This window comes from Pongo pygmaeus, chromosome 14 (genome assembly GCF_028885625.2).
Source record: "Pongo pygmaeus isolate AG05252 chromosome 14, NHGRI_mPonPyg2-v2.0_pri, whole genome shotgun sequence".
Lineage (NCBI taxonomy): Eukaryota > Metazoa > Chordata > Mammalia > Primates > Hominidae > Pongo > Pongo pygmaeus.
Window position 1 is genome coordinate 112,795,438 of NC_072387.2, and position 18,852 is coordinate 112,814,289.

The 18,852-nt window shown below is 39.0% G+C and overlaps 1 protein-coding gene across 3 annotated transcripts in view; it reads left to right on the forward strand.

Annotated features, from left to right (window-relative positions):
• The window catches only part of ERCC5 (ERCC excision repair 5, endonuclease), a 30,213-nt gene extending 15,416 nt beyond the window's left edge, over window positions 1–14,797 (forward strand). For 2 of the 3 annotated variants that reach the window (XM_054445806.2, XM_063651093.1), the window contains 9 exons: window positions 311–518; window positions 834–1,907; window positions 4,454–4,698; window positions 5,051–5,170; window positions 5,414–5,627; window positions 6,900–7,044; window positions 10,952–11,152; window positions 12,013–12,097; window positions 14,109–14,797. In XM_054445806.2, coding sequence (XP_054301781.2) covers window positions 311–518; window positions 834–1,907; window positions 4,454–4,698; window positions 5,051–5,170; window positions 5,414–5,627; window positions 6,900–7,044; window positions 10,952–11,152; window positions 12,013–12,097; window positions 14,109–14,705 — 2,889 coding nt within the window. In that variant the 3' untranslated portion in view covers window positions 14,706–14,797. Of the gene's footprint in view, window positions 1–310; window positions 519–833; window positions 1,908–4,453; window positions 4,699–5,050; window positions 5,171–5,413; window positions 5,628–6,899; window positions 7,045–10,951; window positions 11,153–12,012; window positions 12,098–13,508; window positions 13,714–14,108 lie in introns of those variants that run through there. The other variant, XM_054445807.2, reaches the window with a different exon arrangement.
• The last annotated feature ends 4,055 nt before the right edge of the window (window positions 14,798–18,852 follow it).

An 18,852-nucleotide genomic window follows, 5' to 3' on the forward strand; every position in this document is an offset into this window, starting at 1 on the left:
ACGTTGGCCAGGCTGGTCTCGAACTCCTGACCTCCGGTGACCCACTCACCTCGGCCTCCCAAAGTGCTGGGATTACAGACATGAGCCACCACACCTGGCCATAGTATTCATGATTTTTTTTTGCCCAACTCTTTCGAAGATTATTTTTTTAAAAGGAAGCTGTAGATTTTCTTGTTATTCAACTTTTATAATATGAAAGTACCATCAGTGAAAAAAGCCAATTGTTCTTTGTTCCCTGTTGGGGAAAGGGTGGAAATATGGTAATATTATCTGTATTTAATATAAAACAGTAATTTTATTTTGCCTTTAGGAGTCCAATGACTTTTCACAGTACCAACTCAAAGGCTTGCTTAAAAAAAACTATCTGAACCAGCACATAGAACATGTCCAAAAGGAAATGAATCAGCAACATTCAGGACACATCCGAAGGCAGTATGAAGATGAAGGGGGCTTTCTGAAGGAGGTAGAGTCAAGGAGAGTGGTCTCTGAAGACACTTCACATTACATCTTGATAAAAGGTATCAGGCACCATCATTTATATATTTACATTAAAAAATCAAAGATATATCATGACTCTGAATTCTATAAACTAGCACCCCTGGGTAATATTAATGAAATTCTATTTATGTAATAACTGTATACTGCTATTAATGGATTAGCTACTATAGTGCCAAACCACTTTAAAATTAGCTAATGAATTAACTCCTAGTTGCCGATTAAATGAAAATGTATATACTTATTTATGAGAACCAGTGTTCTCTTATTGATCTTACTAGAAGCGTATTGTTACACTGTAAAACTGCATGGTGAGAAGTGTTTTAATTCTTCTTAAGGTATTCAAGCTAAGACAGTTGCAGAAGTGGATTCAGAGTCTCTTCCTTCTTCCAGCAAAATGCACAGCATGTCTTTTGACATGAAGTCATCTCCTTGTGAAAAACTGAAGACAGAGAAAGAACCTGATGCTACTCCTCCTTCTCCAAGAACTTTACTAGCTATGCAAGCTGCCCTGCTGGGAAGTAGCTCAGAAGAGGAGCTGGAGAGTGAAAATCGAAGGCAGGCCCATGGGAGGAACGCACCTGCTGCTGTAGACGAAGGCTCCATATCACCCCGGACTCTTTCAGCCATTCAGAGAGCTCTTGATGATGACGAAGATGTAAAAGTGTGTGCTGGGGATGATGTGCAGACGGGAGGGCCAGGAGCAGAAGAAACGCATATAAACAGCTCCACCGAGGACAGAGATGAAGGACTTAAAGTGAGAGATGGAAAAGGAATACCGTTTACTGCAACACTTGCGTCATCTAGTGTGAACTCTGCAGAGGAGCATGTAGCCAGCACTAATGAGGGGAGAGAGCTCACAGACTCAGTTCCAAAAGAACAAATGTCACTTGTTCACATGGGGACTGAAGCCTTTCCGATAAGTGATGAGTCTATGGTTAAGGACAGAAAAGATCAGCTGCCTCTGGAGAGTGCAGTGGTTAGACATAGTGACACACTTGGGCTCCCGAATGGAAGGGAACTGACACCGGCATCTCCAACTTGTACAAATTCTGTGTCAAAGAAAGAAACACATGCTGAAGTGCTTGAGCAGCAGAAAGAACTTTGCCCATATGAGAGTAAATTTGATTCTTCTGTTCTTTCAAGCGATAATGAAACAAAATGTAAACCAAATTCTGCTTCTGAAGTCATTGGCCCTGTCAGTTTGCAAGAAACAAGTAGCATAATAAGTATCCCTTCAGAGGCAGTAGCTAATGTAGAAAATGTGGTGTCATTTAATGCTAAAGAACATGAGAATTTTCTGGAAACCATCCAAGAACAGCAGACAACTGAATCTGCAGGCCAGGATTTAATTTCCATTCCAAAGGCCGTGGAACCAATGGAAATTGACTCAGAAGAAAGTGAATCTGATGGTACGTGTCTGTGCTTTTGTAGAAATTTGGAATGGTAGGATTTCCCCTCTGTAGGAATTCAGAGATCCTTTAGTGTAGTCCCGTTTTAACTTTTTACAGATAAGGAATGAGAGACGTGGAAAGAAAGGTGAAATGACTTTCCCAGGGACTCAGAGCTGGTCATGGAATCTTGACCTTCCCTGTGTTGCTCTGCTTTTTGTTATCATTTTTAAAGGCATGAGGTGCCCTAGTTGGGGAAGGTAAAGTTGAGTTTCCCTGTAGTTTTTAAAAACATTTTACTTTGAAATAATTATGAACTTTAAAAAGTTGGAAGAATATTATAAAACACTGGTTCCTTCATCCAGTACCTCAGTGGCTAGCATGTTACCACATTAGCTTATAATTTCTCTTCGTCTCTCTGTGGCCCTCTATGTGTATAACATATATCTCCAAATCTGTATACATATGTATACTGTTGATCCTCATTATTTGTAGATTCCATATTTGCAAAATTGCCTGATCATTAAAATTTATTTATAACTCCAAAATCAGTACTCACTGCAATGTCTTTGTGGTCATTTGTGGACATTTGCAGAGTTGGGGAAAAGCTTGAGTTGCCACACTGTCCCTTGCTGAGGTTAAGCAAGGTGACACTCTGCCTTGTTCCCATGCTCTGAGAGAGACGACCAGAGGGTGGGGACAGTAGGGGATTATGCAATGGAGAGAGAGCAAGAAGCTCCGGCCCCAGGCCAGTTGGACCAGATTTGAATCCCTATTCTGGCACCTGTTAGTGTGGCAGCTTTAGGCAGGTCACTAATTTGTTTCTTGAACTTTGTTTCTTGTTTATAAAATAAATGGAATCTATTAAGATGGTGGTTTTTTAGGATTTAAGATAATATATATGAAATATGTTCATATGTATGTGTATGTGTGTATATGCACATATATATGTTTAGGAGCAATGACTCAGTATTGGCTAATTTAGTGTTCACAGGGACTTCATACATGATGGCCACTTTGAATAATGAGAATCAACCACACACACACACACACCACACACACACACACACACACAATTTGTTCCTGGTATCTGGTAGTTTTCTTCATTCAAAAGTTACTATTTCCATTTTGTAATTAATAAGTATTTTGTGGAAAAGGAATTTTTGGAGCTATATAAATATGCTATTCCTGAACAAACTTCCACCCACTTGTTAGCATCCATTGATGTTTACCTGAATAATTTGCTACTACGTTGGTTGCCAAATGATGGTTTTTCTAACTCTGTCATTCCTTATATATTATTACTTGACATCCTCCTATGAGGAAGATCTTTTCCTTTTCCCCATTTATTTTTATTATTTTTAATCAGTGTAGACTCTTGTATTCCTATTTTATTCAGTGAGTTATAATCCAATACAGTCATAATTTACTTTGTTACTCAAATTGTCACAGCTTTGGCCAGTGGGGGCTCCTTCTAATGGCTTTTAGCAGTTTTTTCATTATATTTTGAGCTTTTCCTTGCTTTCTGGCCAAGCTGTTCCAGGCATATGTTGTACTTGCTCTGCCCTGGTTCTGGAACCAGCCGTGTCACCAGGGAGCTCTGGTTCCTTTCAGTGGAGCATGGGGTTTAGACACCACAAGCTGGATGTGAGTGTGCTTATGGATCCTGAGGTGTAACTGTCTCAGGCCCTTTCAGTAACAGTGCCAGGAAGTATATTTATGTATACATGTACATGCACACATACATCTATATTTATTTCTATGTCTATCTGTACTAAAATCCATGAGTTTATACTGATATCTTCAATTCCATGGGTTCAGTCTAGCCTCCTGCTTCTTTATAGTTTCCCTAACAATGAGAAACATTGCTTCCCTTATCCTCAATATATTTACAGCTGCTTATTCTCCCTTGATATGTAACCATCTCCCCCTCCCACTGGCCTCCTCCTTGGCCCTGCTCTCTTCTTTGCTTCAGCTGTGTGTCCTTCGTGCCAGCTCCCAGTCCCTGAGAGCCCCTCCTCTGTTCTGATTGCCTCCTTAAACCCAGCTGGACAGGCCTTGCCAGCCCTCTCCACCTACAGGGAAGGAAGGGAACCCATAAATATATTTTAAGGAGAAGGAAAGACGGTAAGAGAGGAGAGAAGGGAAGTGGAAGAGGAAGAAGTATTTCTTAGTCACAGCTTTATTCTGTGCTGTGTGAATAGCATAAAAACACATTGAGCAACTTCCATGATTGTTTATATACTTTGATAATTCTCCTTTTTGAATTTTTGAAACGATGTCAGTTAACTTAGAACATATTTATATAAAGCAAACATACAAATCTTAAGAGAGTTTTCTACTTTCAAAGACAGTGCCAGTTTACCTAATTGAAAAGGCTTGTTTTGAAGTTACAGGCATTTGTGATTACATTTATTTAATAATAATGCTACATGTATTCTGTTATAGTCATATCTTTGCTTTTTAGGATGTAGCATTTTTCAGGTTCCTCCAGAAAGCTCTTGATGACTGCAGGATCATTTTAATGTTTTGGTTGTAGATGAAGTGACCTTTTAATTTTGGTACAGGAAGTTTCATTGAAGTGCAGAGTGTGATTAGTGATGAGGAACTTCAAGCAGAATTGCATGAAACTTCCAAACCTCTCTCAGAACAAGGCGAAGAGGAACTGATAGGAACTAGGGAGGAAGAAGCCCCTGCTGAGTCCCAGAGCCTCTCGAGGGAACACTCTGAGAGGGAGGACGTGGATGGTGAGCCACAGGAAGCTGAGAAAGATGCAGAAGATTTGCTCCATGAATGGCAAGATATTAATCTGGTAATACCGTAACATTGTGTTTTCACTTCTTGCTGAGGAAGCCGTGTTAAGTAGGTTTTGAGTTTTAAGGAGTTGCTGGGTGAGTATTTAGTAGCTATTTGCAGTACATCTTGTGGTTGCTGATGGCTTCATTTTTGTGTAGGTTACCGGCTGGGATAGACTCCATTTTCCATGTGGTTTAGTCATGGATCTCTAAAGATATTGCAGAGTCTTGGTTAGAAATCCAGTGGAGTACTTCCTAAGGGGAAAGAGCTTATTGGTAATTTCAGTCAGACTAAATGCAGGATTTTTGTAACAAATGAACTAATTTGGATTATAAATATAAATCTATAAATGAAAAAACATTTTATAGGAGGAGTTGGAAACTCTGGAGAGCAACCTCTTAGCACAACAGAATTCACTGAAAGCTCAAAAACAGCAGCAAGAACGGATTGCTGCTACTGTCACCGGACAGATGTTCCTGGAAAGCCAGGTGGGTGCAGACAGCTTGGGCTTCCTTTACCACCTTCTTCAGACCCCGGGGGAATGCATTGCATGAAGGGGGTTGCGCCCCCTGGTGCTCAGGGCCTGGTGATGCCCTTCCCTGGGGTTCACTGTGTGTCCCTAACTCTGCAGGAATGAATGCATTACATGAAGTGGTAGGCACTGCTCCCCCTGTGCTCAGGGCCTGGCGATGCCCTTCCCTGGGGGTCACTGTGTACCCCTCACTCTGCAGGAACTCCTGCGCCTGTTCGGCATTCCCTACATCCAGGCTCCCATGGAAGCAGAGGCGCAGTGCGCCATCCTGGACCTGACTGATCAGACTTCCGGAACCATCACTGATGACAGTGATATCTGGCTGTTTGGAGCGCGGCATGTCTATAAAAACTTTTTTAATAAAAACAAGTTTGTAGAATATTATCAATATGTGGACTTTCACAATCAATTGGGTAAGACTTCAGAGTCTTTTTGATTACTTTCTGACACTTACCTTCAGAATTTGTCCTAGGAATTTTTCTTTCCAAGGAACTAGTTTGATGCATTGATGGCAATCGCAGGTCTATGCAAATTTTCATGTGAGTGATCTTTGGTTTATATAGAGGAATAGGATTTTAAACATTTGAATTAAGGAATTAAAGTCCTAGTATGTTTAGGTAGTTAATCATCTGACTTAGTTAAACTTTGACTAGTTACCCGGGATCTCCAGAGTGAACCAAAGATGGTGGAGAGGGGAAGCAAGGGGGAGTCACTCCTGCGCCTGGGGCTATATTCGGGTTTCGGGCACTGATCGTCTTCTGTTCATCCAGCAAATATATGTTTGGTGACTCCTATATGCCAGTTGTTCTTAACAAGAGGGAAAGAGCAGAGAGTAAAATAATAGGAGAAACAGATGATAAGCAGATACATAAATCATAATTTGACAGTTGGTGGTATGTGCCATATAGAAAAATATAGCAGTAAAGGAGAGGAGAGAGTGAACTTCAGGCATTGAGAGTGCAGGTGCTGTTTCAGAGAGAGTTGTTGGGAAAGGCTTTACTCACATAACTTCAAGGCAGGGACCTGCAGGAATAGGAAGCAAGCACTGTAGATAGATACCTCGGGACTAGTGAGTGAAAGGGGCTGAGTCAGAAGCTTGTGGGCTGTGTTCTAGGGAAGCAAGAAGGCCAGTGTGAGAAGGGAGGAAATGGCAAGGGTTAATGTTAGAGAACAGGAAGACGCTGAAACCCACCAGGATCTGGTGTGCTACGGTGTGCAGGCAGATTGAATGTGGGGTGGGAGAAGAATGAAGTTGAGGAGGATTCCAGATACTGAGCAGTTGGTCGAGTGGACCTGCCTTCAGTAAGACAAGGAAGGAGCACAGTGGAGGAGGAGAAACGAAGCGTTCAGGTTTGGATATGATAAATTGGAGATGCTCACTGGATACCCAGTGGAGGTGTTGAGTTGATAGTTGAATATATGTGACTGTGGTTCAGAGAGACCCAGGCTAGATAGCTAACTTTGGGGGTCAGCATATAGAGGGTATTTAAAGCTATGAGAATGGATGAAACTTTAAAAATATTAACAGAATGCCATTGAATAAAATAATTTATTTCCAAATAAGATATTTTTGGTTGTTGGATTTAGATATAGATATACACACATATATGATTTATATAATAAAATGTTTATAAATGTTATATAAGAAATCTTGATAAAAATTAAAAAATATTGTTACTCTTTAGGATTGGACCGGAATAAGTTAATAAATTTGGCCTATTTGCTTGGAAGTGATTATACCGAAGGAATACCAACTGTGGGTTGTGTAACTGCCATGGAAATTCTCAATGAATTCCCTGGGCATGGCCTGGAACCTCTCCTAAAATTCTCGTAAGGTCTTTTATTTCTTCAATTCGGATAATTGTGTAAATACCCAAATAAGCAAATAGAACTATTATTTACAGCATGAACTGTCACAAATCATTGTTCACTGAGAAAGCAGCAGGAAGTATTGGTTGTTTTCCGTTTTCTAGAGATGATGAAATGAGAGTCAGTTCTTAGTGGTGCTGGGCTTATCCTAGTTCAGGGGTACAAAGCCAGTCCTGTGGATTTCACAGGAATGTAGAAGTGCCTTTTCATTCATTGACATATTTATAGAGCAGCTATGATGTGTCAGACACCGTGCTGGCCCTGGGGAAAGGAGAGATGAGTAAGGCGTAGGCCATACCCTCAAGGACCCCCCCGTATTCTTGGAGGTGATGGAGAAGCAAAGCAAATTGTACTTGTCTGTGTGTTTGGTGTCCTGAGAGAGGTCAGCCAGGAAGCAACTTGGAAATATAATGCCAGGAATGTTACATCCAGCACTCTTGTCCTGTTTCTCACCGTGTGAATCCCGTGACGTGTTCAGTGGTGAAGTCTTGCTCCATCCAGAACCCAGAGTCATACTATACTCGGGGTACATTTATCATTTTGAAGATTCTGAGATGATAGGAGTTATGAGTATGTCTGGGAAAGTAGTTTTTCCTTTGTCCTTGATGGCATCTTTTTAAAAAATTGAAATATAGTCACATACCACAGAGTTCACCGATTTAAAGTGTACAGTTCATTGGTTTTTAGTATATTCACAAGATTGTGGTGGCATCTTTTAACCATCACTATGTCGTGAGATGCTGTTTGGTGGTGGCTGATTTAATGATCCTTGAGTGTTCTTTCCAGTTACATATCCTGTGTTTGAAAGATGCTAGGATGCTGTGGTCTGAAGAGTCAGTGATTGGAATCACTGAAATGAACAGCGAAACTGTTGTAGTGATTGCAGTCTTCCAGTCATAGCACACTTACCAATGTGTTGTATTTTATGCTTTCTTCATTTATCTTTTTCTGATTTTCTTATTGTTGAGGAAATTTATATACCGGGAATGAGTTATGAGGTAGACATACATCATGGTAGGTAAATAACTTGAAAACCTACAAATAACTTTATTATGCAAATAAAGTAAGTACATCATAGAAAATTATAAGTATGTATTAAAAAGATGATTACGGTTTACAATTTGTTTATGTAATTTTAGACTTCTCTTCACACATATATATGCATATACATTGCATATATATGTATACTCATTTGAGTGTGTGTGTTATATTTTTTTACGAGAATGGGATGATACTATATACTTTTATTTTACCTGTAACCCATTTGGTATTAGAACAAGGCCTATTATCAGCGATGATCTAGATTTATATTGTTTTTAATGGCTCCAAGTAGTCTCTTTTTGGGTCTATCAGGACTAATTTAATCAAATGTCTTTTGTTATTTCTATTTTTAAAAAGGTATTAACAGACATTGATTTGAGTGTCCTTAATCTTCGGGTTCTTATCTAATGATTATTTTAGGATAAGTGAAATAGTATCTGACTTTTCCATTTGGTTTCTTGATAACTATTGAGAGTGAATTTTTTATGTTCATAGACGGTTTGTGTTTCTGATTTAGTGAATGACCTGTTTATGCTGTTCCACTTTGTTCAGCAGTTTTTGCTCGTTTGTTGCCTGCTGAATCATTTTCGTATTTGAGCAGTTTCTGCCTTTGGTCCTCCAGCTCGTTGATGCCAGATAGGAGCAGCCTTCGCTCTGCCTGGCTCAGGACATTTAGGATGAATACAGAGTAAAGAGCGGGAAGGATGGTGGGAAACCAGTAAAATCAGAATGTGGCCTCACTTTCTTTTCTGTTCTCCTCTCCTGAGGGCACCCTGGCTGGTGAGTCATTCTTAGAGTGGGGCTGCATTGGGCCTGGAAGTTGAATTCGGCTGTAGTCACATTTGGTTTGGACTACACGGTGTATTCTTCTCTTGAGCTTTAATTTTCAGTTGGCTACCAACATTTACCTTTGGGAGATTTTACACAAAATTATGGATTCTGTTGGGGGAAAAAGGAGATCTGAAAATACTGGGCCTAAATTTCTGGATAGCCCCAAAATAGCTGGCATGGAGCAACAGCAGTTCCCCTCCCCTACCCCAAGGCCTTGGACTGGGCATGAATCCTTCAGTTTCATCACAGTTGCCTCCACTCCCCCAGCTCAGCTGATTGACAGACACCTTCCTCCTTTCATCTTTATGTGAAGTGCCAGGCGCTCCTGCATAGCTTTGGCTTGATGAGCTCACAAGTGCACTGATTCTAACTGGCAGTCATGATTACAGTTTCAAAAACGAAAATCTGCAAGTAAAGTAGAGGAGAATTATCGGTATTCTCTCAGTGCACTCCTGGAAAGAATGTTGTAAAAGTAATGAAGAAAAATTATTTTTTCCTTTTTGCATTCTGTTGCTATAATACAATGAAGACCGCAATTAGTCATTTCCAACGCTAGATGGCACTCCTGCATCGGTGAGGTGGACCCTGACCGTGACAGCCGGTCTGAGTGGGTTCCTAATGCTGCACTAGCAAGCTTGCGAAGCCGGGGAGCCTGAGCTGTGGGCATTTTTTCAGGTTCCATTGAGTACATGGATTGGTGAGGATTATGTTAGTAACTTTGATGGCATTTATTTTTTCCTAATTGTATAAATGTTTCTGGTCAGCTGTCACTGCATTACAAACTACCTCAGCCTTAGTGGCTTCACACAGCAGTAGTCACTGATTTTGCTCATGCCTCTGAAGCTCGCTCAGGCCTGGTGGGGGTGTCTTGTCTCTGTTCCATGTCGGCTAGGACAGCTCAGCTGGGCTAGGACCCCTTAAGATGGCTCGCAGAGCTGATGAGGTGGCTTCGGCCTCGGGGCCTGGATGGACACTTTGTGAGCTTGGCTTCCTCGCAGCATGTTGGAGCCAAGAGCAGGAGGTCCAGGGGACAGGAAGTGGCGAGGGCCTCCCCTAGGCCTGGCACGGCTTGAGTCACACTGGTCAGCCATGGCCACCCTGCTCAAGAGGAGGCCACAGGGACCCCCTTCGTGATGGGAGGAGGGTCCAAGAGTGTGTCGCTGTCTTTATCCGGCCGATTTAGGCTTAGAATGGAAAACATTGAAAAATGAATAAAATATAAAGAAGAAAATGAATGGCTGTGTTCTCACGTAGAATATTGCCTAGCACACAGTGAAATAATAGTTGTTACTGTTATTTATTTTGAATATCTGTTTACTTTTCTCATATATGTGTTTTTTCCAAAACTGGAATCGTACTTTAAGTAGAGTTCTATTATCTCTGTTTTTATATATATTTATCTGTTTTACATACATATATACTTATATATATAAAATGTTAAATTTTAAAAACAGATACATATATCTTTTTACAGATTTGTTAAACAAATTTCACATTTTCTTGGCATATTTACATTTTATTAAATATTCTTCGATCCATTATTGTATTTGATTTGAGGTAAATAATAGAGATACATTACTTCCATTTTACTGCTGAGAAAGAGACCCAGAGAAGTTGTAACTTCTGTGGTATAATTATGAGTGTGGGCTCTAGAGGAAGACTGTACCAATTCCAGCTGTGAAATCTTGAGCCAGTTACTTATTTTTGAGTTCAGTTTCCTCCTCTGTGAGGTGAGGGTAACGATAGGACATGGCTTGTGTGATGACTGGGCATGTGAAATATTTAACACAGTGCCAAGTACAGAGGAAGCCTTCCATAAATGTTTGCCATCATTATACATTGTGGCTAATAGTACTAAAATTAATAAAATAGTCTATATATCATATAATTTGATTTAGAACTTGAGTTTACATGTTCTGAGTTTAGTTCTTCATCCATAGTGCATGAACTATAATGTCTTATTGCTGTGTAAGTAATTGTTTCCTTTACTTTACAGAGAATGGTGGCATGAAGCTCAAAAAAATCCAAAGATAAGACCTAATCCTTATGACACCAAAGTGAAAAAAAAATTACGGACATTGCAACTCACCCCTGGCTTTCCTAACCCAGCTGTTGCCGAGGCCTACCTCAAACCCGTGGTGGATGACTCGAAGGGATCCTTTCTGTGGGGGAAACCTGATCTTGACAAAATTAGAGAATATCCTTTGCTTCTTAAAAGAGAAGGAAACACCTTGTCAAATATGTGTTTGGTTTAAAACTTGTGGAAGAGAAACTTGGATCATTTTTTTCTTAATATCCCGTTAATCCCATTTTCTTAATATCCCGCTCTCCTTTTCACTCTTTTTTCCCTCCTTTTCACTCTTTTTTGTTTGTTTGTTTGTTTTAAAGGAACAGTGTATCACTCTGTCACCCAGCCTGGAGTGCGGTGGTGCAATCATAGCTCACTGCAGCCACCACTTCTTGGGCTCAAGGGATCCTTCTGCCTCAGCCTCCTAAGTAGCGCAAGCCACTGCATCTGGCTCCTCTCCTTAGTTTTAAAGAGGGTCTTTGTTTGAATAAGCAGTGATAAGCATTCATAGATATAACCACATACTTAAATATTATTGATTCTGAAAGAAAGAAAGATGACTAATCTTGTCCTTTTTATTACTGGTTGTCCTTTCCGTGTATATTTAAGTAATCATTTGGATAGATGTTTCAAAACTTGCACTAGAATTAATCCAACTACATTTTATTTTTTCTCTTAATGAAATAGGCAAGATATCTGAAACTGGTTTTTATTCCAGTTAACCTTTTTTCATAGTCATGAGTCTTTGATGTCCTAAAGTGAGAGCTAAATATGTTTTATTTTAGAGAACTGAAAAGAACATAGTGCCAGATGATTATGCTGGAGTCATTTATTTTGTTAGTACTTTCTTTTAGCACTCTGATCTTTTTATAAATAGGAAAATCTTAGGAGATACGGGGAATGGAATCAAGAATGGGTTCTTTGGACCTTTTTATTTATCACTTGTTTAAATATCTTTCAAAATATTTATAAGTCTTAACTGCATGCATATTTTGTCAGCGGTATTTCGGCTGGAACAGAACGAAGACAGATGAATCTCTGTTTCCTGTATTAAAGCAACTCGATGCCCAGCAGGTAATCATGGTGGACCCTTCTCCTAAGTTCAGGATGAAGGGTAGGTTGTGGTTGACAGCTGTTAAAGACCAGTTAACTCTTTTATTTTAGGGCATAGAGCAGACATTTTGAAATTAGGATAATTTAGATGAGAGAAGAGAAGAAAATAGAAAAAGAAAAGTTAGACTTTGGCTTCATTTTCTATGATCACTTTTAGGGCTGAACTTTGGAGTCCTTTCATATTCATTTTTTTTCTTTGAAAAAACCAGTCTAATAACTGATTTCACACTAAGGTGTTTCTGACTAAATACATTACCCCTTGGGTGTTACTTTCATTTTTTAATGAAATGAAAAAATTGAAAAAATGAAAAAATTGAAAGGAAGTGTTGAATCCAAAGCAATTCTGATCATTTAAGTTTTTATGAGTACTAATATTTTTAAATGCTATAAATAAATCTTGAAAGGTAGAAGTTCAGTCATTATTGTGTATCGGTAGGAGAGGTTTTTGTGCGGAAGGAGCCGTTTTGTATGACCTTTAGTTCCTCTAGGTACCTACTTCTTGCTTTATCTGTGAGTATGTTCTGACTCACACAAAACAAGCTTTCGCCCACACTAGAAACAACCCACTACACATACATACAGATAAACCACTTAGCAGAAATGAGAGTATAGTTTTTGTGATAATATATTTAAATTAAACCCGTTTTCATTAGACTTGGATAATTTTGAAAAACATGAACAAAACTAAGACAACATTTCTACGAGTTTGTCTTTGTTTTTTGGATGACTATCTACTGGAAACATTATAAACCAACCAAAAAGGAAAGCTATTTGGCTTAGTGTCTGGTAACTTCTTAATTTCAGATAAATTTTGTTGTAATATTTATCTCCCTTTTCATTCTAAAACTTAATGTGCTTATTTTTCCAAAATTAGAAAATGAAGAAAATGAATTAAAACTACTCATTAGTTACCTCCTCTAATACAGATGTTAACATTTAGGTTAAAAAATTTTCCTGCATTTATTTGTGACCATACTAAATGCAACTTAATAGATCTAACCCTCCCTCCAACTTATTAGCATATTTTCTTTTATGTATTGTGTGGTTTTCTTAATTCCAGATGACTAGATTATATTTCATGAAAGAGATTTAAATAATTAGTTCAGTTTACTTGTTGGACCTTTAATTTTCAAGTTTTTTGTAGTAATGCTGTGATGAAAATTAGGCATATAGCTTTACCCATTTTTTTTTTTTTTTTTTTTTTTGAGACGGAGTCTCACTCTGTCTCCCAGGCTGGAGTGCAGTGGTGAGATCTCCGCTCACTGCAAGCTCCGCCTCCCAGGTTCACGCCATTCTCCTGCCTCAGCCTCCCGAGTAGCTGAGACTACAGGCGCCCGCCACCACGCCCGGCTAATGTTTTGTATTTTTTTAGTAGAGACGGGGTTTCACCGTGTTAGCCAGGATGGTCTCAATCTGACCTTGTGATCTACCCACGTCGGCCTCCCAGAGTGCTGGGATTACAGGCATGAGCCACCACGCCCTGCCAAAGAATATCTTCTTAAAAGTGAATTTGCTGAATAAAAGGCATGAATATTTCTTACAGTTGCTAGTATATACTGTGAACTTGCCTCTCAAAGGTATTGTATGATGATAATGTTTTTAAAAGAAATATATAGTAGGACTTAGAAACAGGCCCCATGAGGTTGTGTTGCTCCTGAGGAAGATGAAATGTTTAGCTACAGAAAAATATTTAACGCTCTTTGAATATCTTAAGAAGAGATTTCTCATTTGAGATGTGGACTAAAGACTTAGTTGACAGAGATGGTACAAGTACTGCTTTAGGTATGATTTAGAAAGTGAAAATTACTATCAGTAATTCATTGGGAGAGAACTGGGTTTTGGGAGATAATGAATTAATATTCCCTGACATAGTAATCCAATGTGAGTGATCAAGGTTGAGCTTGTTGATTTGGTTTAGAAACTTGACTTACTTGTCTGATTTATTATTATTATTCTTTTGTTATTTTTTTAGACACAGCTCCGCATCGATTCCTTCTTTAGATTAGCACAACAGGAGAAAGAAGATGCTAAACATATTAAGAGCCAGAGACTAAACAGAGCTGTGACATGTATGCTAAGGAAAGAGAGAGAAGCAGCAGCCAGCGAAATAGAAGCAGTTTCTGTTGCTATGGAGAAAGAATTTGAGCTACTTGATAAGGCAAAAGGAAAAACCCAGAAGAGAGGCATAACAAATACATTAGAAGAGTCATCAAGCCTGAAAAGAAAGAGGCTTTCAGATTCTAAAGGAAAGAATACATGTGGTGGATTTTTGGGGGAGACCTGCCTCTCAGAATCATCTGATGGATCTTCAAGTGAAGATGCTGAAAGTTCATCTTTAATGAATGTACAAGGGAGAAGAGCTGCGAAAGAGCCAAAAACCAGTGCTTCAGATTTGCAGAACTCAGTGAAGGAAGCTCCTGTGAAGAATGGAGGTGCGACCACCAGCAGCTCTAGTGATAGTGATGATGATGGAGGGAAAGAGAAGATGGTCCTTGTGACCGCCAGATCTGTGTTTGGGAAGAAAAGAGGGAAACTAAGACGTGCAAGAGGAAGAAAAAGGAAAACCTAATTAAAAAATATGTATCCTCTATAATTAGTTATGACAGCCATTTGTAATGAATTTGTTGCGAAGACATAATAAAATTAACTATTTGCACTGTCTTTGTATTTAGTGTGTGGTTCTTAAAAATACAAATGCTAAATTTGACATTTGTTTTTTAATGTTTTACTTTTCTAGTATTTTTTAGCTGAATATTTCAAGTATCATTGGATATTATCTTGTATTCACAGGCTTTGTCTTTTCATGTTTTCATTATCTTACAATGTCTGATCCTTCCTGGCCTCATGTAAAAAAAACGAAAAAGATTTCTATTGATCAGCACTCACTCTCAATAGGCATTCCCTCTGACATTCAGACGTAGCTGAGAAGAAACACATGCATGTTTCTAATTCCACAATAGTGGCAGTTTTACACAACTGTTTAGCCCTGCTGCCCAGGGCTTTGCATTTTCCCTCAGGTTCCACTTAAAAGCATAGCAGGAGGGAGCCTCACTGCTGGAACATATTTGAATATGTTTGCTGTGATTTTAGCAAACAATTAGGAAACCTAAATGGGGTGCATCATTCTACCTGTGAGCATTAAGTGTATGGGAACCTCTGTACCATTATGTTTGGCTTTTAAACGAGACTTCACTTATCAGGAGCTGACTTCTTCTTTTTTTTTTTTTTTTTTTCACTACTATATTTTATTATTGTTCCCCACATCTTATACTCCTTTGCCATTATTACAAAAAATTATAGTGACTTTGATTGCAAGAGAACAAGGGGCATACTTTACTTATTTTTGTGTCCCCATCACCCAGCAAACTGACTGGCACACAGTAGCTGCTTAATAAATGTTTGATTAAATAACAAATATGTAGCTTTTATTGAAGTAAATTGTTCATTATATAATGTAGAGGGCATTTAGCAAATTAGATTATAAATACTAGCTAGAGAAACTTGCACACACAAGGTAATACAGTAATATATGTGCTTGAGTACAAAAATTAATGTGTTCAAATATTGCAGACACTTGTGAATTGACCTTCAACTGTAGTACCAAATTGAAGGAGCTGACTTCTGTGTAAATGGATTTGGAGGCTCGGGGCTGGAGTTGAACTGGTGTAGGTGGGTCAGCTTTAGGAGTGGCCTGCAGGGGTTGATTGTTGTTGACACAGTGTTTGTTCAGAGTGGACAGAGAAGGTTATTTTAAGTCTGCTCCTGTGGAGACCTCTCCCAAGAACAACCCGCAAGCTCCTATTTGCTTCGAGTTAAGAACGATTGGAGGAGAGTACTACCAATTACTTTGAGTGTGGGTCCTCTGCCTTCAGAGCTACCTTCCCAAGTCTGTCTTTTTGGCATCTTTAGTATTTCCATCTTTCCTGACTTTTTCCTTCAGCCTTCAAATTGAAAATCTTCACCAATGAAAATAAAATCCAAATAGATAATCTCCAGGAGTCTTTGAATGACTCCTAGATGTGTTGTTTTTTAGGTTCTCATTTATGTTGACTTGGCCAGCCAAACTTCTCCAGTACTTGGACTACAGCAGCTGCTTTTCTTTGCACACTATTTTTTCCTAATTTCAAATACATCTTCTGCATCCATCATTCTTCTCTAGCAGCTTCCTTCTAAAGTCAACAATGATTTCCACATAAATAAACTGAAATATTTTCTTCATGCTTCTTTTCTCTGGAGGTACTTGGAGCAGAACATTTTTGGAGGCAAGGAGAGGGGAAAATTAACTTTTTCGTGTTTTTCTCATTTCTCAGAATTACTTGTCACTGGGAGTTTTCTGTATATATATTTGCAGGTAGAATAACCGTCTTGCTAACAAATTTAATTTTATGCCTTTAGTAGATATTTACATTTGTTTTTCACTGTGTTAGCTGGGGGAAAGGATAAGCCACTGTAACAAAAGATGCTCATATACAAAGGTCCGAATAAGCTAGAACGTTACTTCTCTCTTACTCAACAGTCTGGCCAGTCTGAGCTGATGAAGCAGTTGTGCACCATGAGGTCATTCAGTCCTGTGTTCAGCCAACCCCTAGGGTGCTATCTTGCCTGAGTGGTCTATACTGGGTGATTACTTCATCTGCATTGCATCCTGCCAGAAGGGGAAAGAACCAAAGTCCAGGGCAAGCAGAAGGGGAAATGGATGGTCAGGACCATGAGAATCCTGTTCTGTAACACTATTTATATGACAGTTTGATATTGTATCTTCTTTTTCTCTTAACCCTGTGACCAAGACATAATGCTTTTACAAGGGGAGAAACACGTTTAGAGCCATTAACCAGTTTTGCCAAATTCACCCATGTAGTAGGTAAAACTTCTCACCTGAACCAAAATCTTCTAACTCAAAATTCCAGGGTGCTATTTTACCTGTGAAAGAGGTTGCCTGTTTTAAAATAATCAGCAGCTGAACAAATTTTTTATTATTCACATCAAGTTGGTGTACCTAGAGCTTATTTAGGATGATGACCATCATATGCCTTTTCGATTATCTTCCAGCTCATTAATATTTTGTTTAGCTTTATCTATACTTGCTGTTAAACCCATGTATTATTTTATTTCATTGATTGTTATTTTTCAGTTTTATTTGGCTCTTTTTATTTTCAATTTGACTCATTTTTGTAGATTCCAGTTCTCTGTTGTACTTCTTATCATCTGTTTTTGAGCATCTTAATCACAGTTACTTTAAATAGTCTGTCGAATAACTCCAATATCTAAGTCACCTATGAGTTTATTTCTATTGTCTGTTTCTTGGTATGCTTGGGTAAATTTTGACTGAATGTTGGACAGTCTATGTGAAAAATTATAGGTACCCTGTATCTTCCTCTAGAGAGGATTCCAGAATGTATTTGGACAGGCAGCAGAGGGGAAGATCACCTCAGTGCAGCCAGCGAGGACCAAGTGTATTGAAGGCTAGTTTGCAGTTTTTTCTATAAGACTCTAGCTTCTAGTTTCACCTGTATTTCATCCTAGAAAGTCACTTTCCAGGAGTGCCCTGATGTTTCTTCTTTTGCGCTTGGATCTGCTTTTGCCACTGAATGCTTCAAAAATTAGCCTCTTGCCCTAAACAGCTTAATCAGTCAATTCTTCAACTGAATGGTCAGCACTAAGTGTCAGGTTTCTCTGTCCCTTTTTTCTGGGATCTTGGGCCCACAAATCTGGCTGTCTTGGCAGCCACAAACACTTTTCTTTTGTCTCCACAGTTCTGTGAGATTGCCTGACGCTCCGCTGCTATCCTCACATGCGGTCTTCTCTTTGGCTTCCTCAAGAAACAGCAATGCCTGGAATTCTTGGCTGCCTTGACAGCTGTCTGATACTTTATAGCAGAGGCATGTTTGTGTGGGGTGTGTGTGTGTTTAAAAATCTGTTTTTCTCATTCTTAATAGAAGCTGAGGTTTGCTATAAGCTACTTACAACTGGAGGCAGAAGTCTGTAAGTACTTGTTAAATAGTCATGTTGGTCAAGATGCTTGATTTAGGGATTCTGCCTCTTAAGAGATCTAACAGTGAGGATTGCATGATCTTTCAAAAAAATCCTTAAAAAAGACAATGGTTTTTATTCGTCATTTATTTTGTTTTTAAAAAAGCCCCAAAGAGAGAGTATCCTCTGCCCCAAATTAACTGCCTATGAATAATAGTTCACATTGCTTAGGATTTTGAACTTTCCAGAATGTTTTTACCTAAAATATTCACTCCACAAATATATGTTGTATGACTTTTGTATCATTTTTAAAAGATATTTATATTTTTTTGAGACAGGGTCTTGCTCTGCTACCCAGGTGGGAGTTTGGTGGTGTGACCACGGCTCACTGCAGCCTCCATTTCCTGGGCTGAGTTGGTCCTCCTGCCTTAGCCTCCCAAAGGCTAAGGCACCCTGCCGATATATCCTTGTTTTATAGATGATGAAACCAAGAAACATACTAAGTAAGTGGCTTAAAATCACGATCTAATTATAGGCAGGAATAACTAAAATCAGGCTTCCCAACTCCTAGCCCTTTCCAATACATTAAAGTGACCTCGATTCATCTGTGTATACATCATGGACCTGTAGTCACACTCCTAAGTTTAACTTTCCAATATTGCTTTATCTTAACTCTGTAACTTTCTATCAGGGATCTTTCCAGTGGCATGGGAAATGTGTATGTCCTCTGAGAGGCACACGTACAT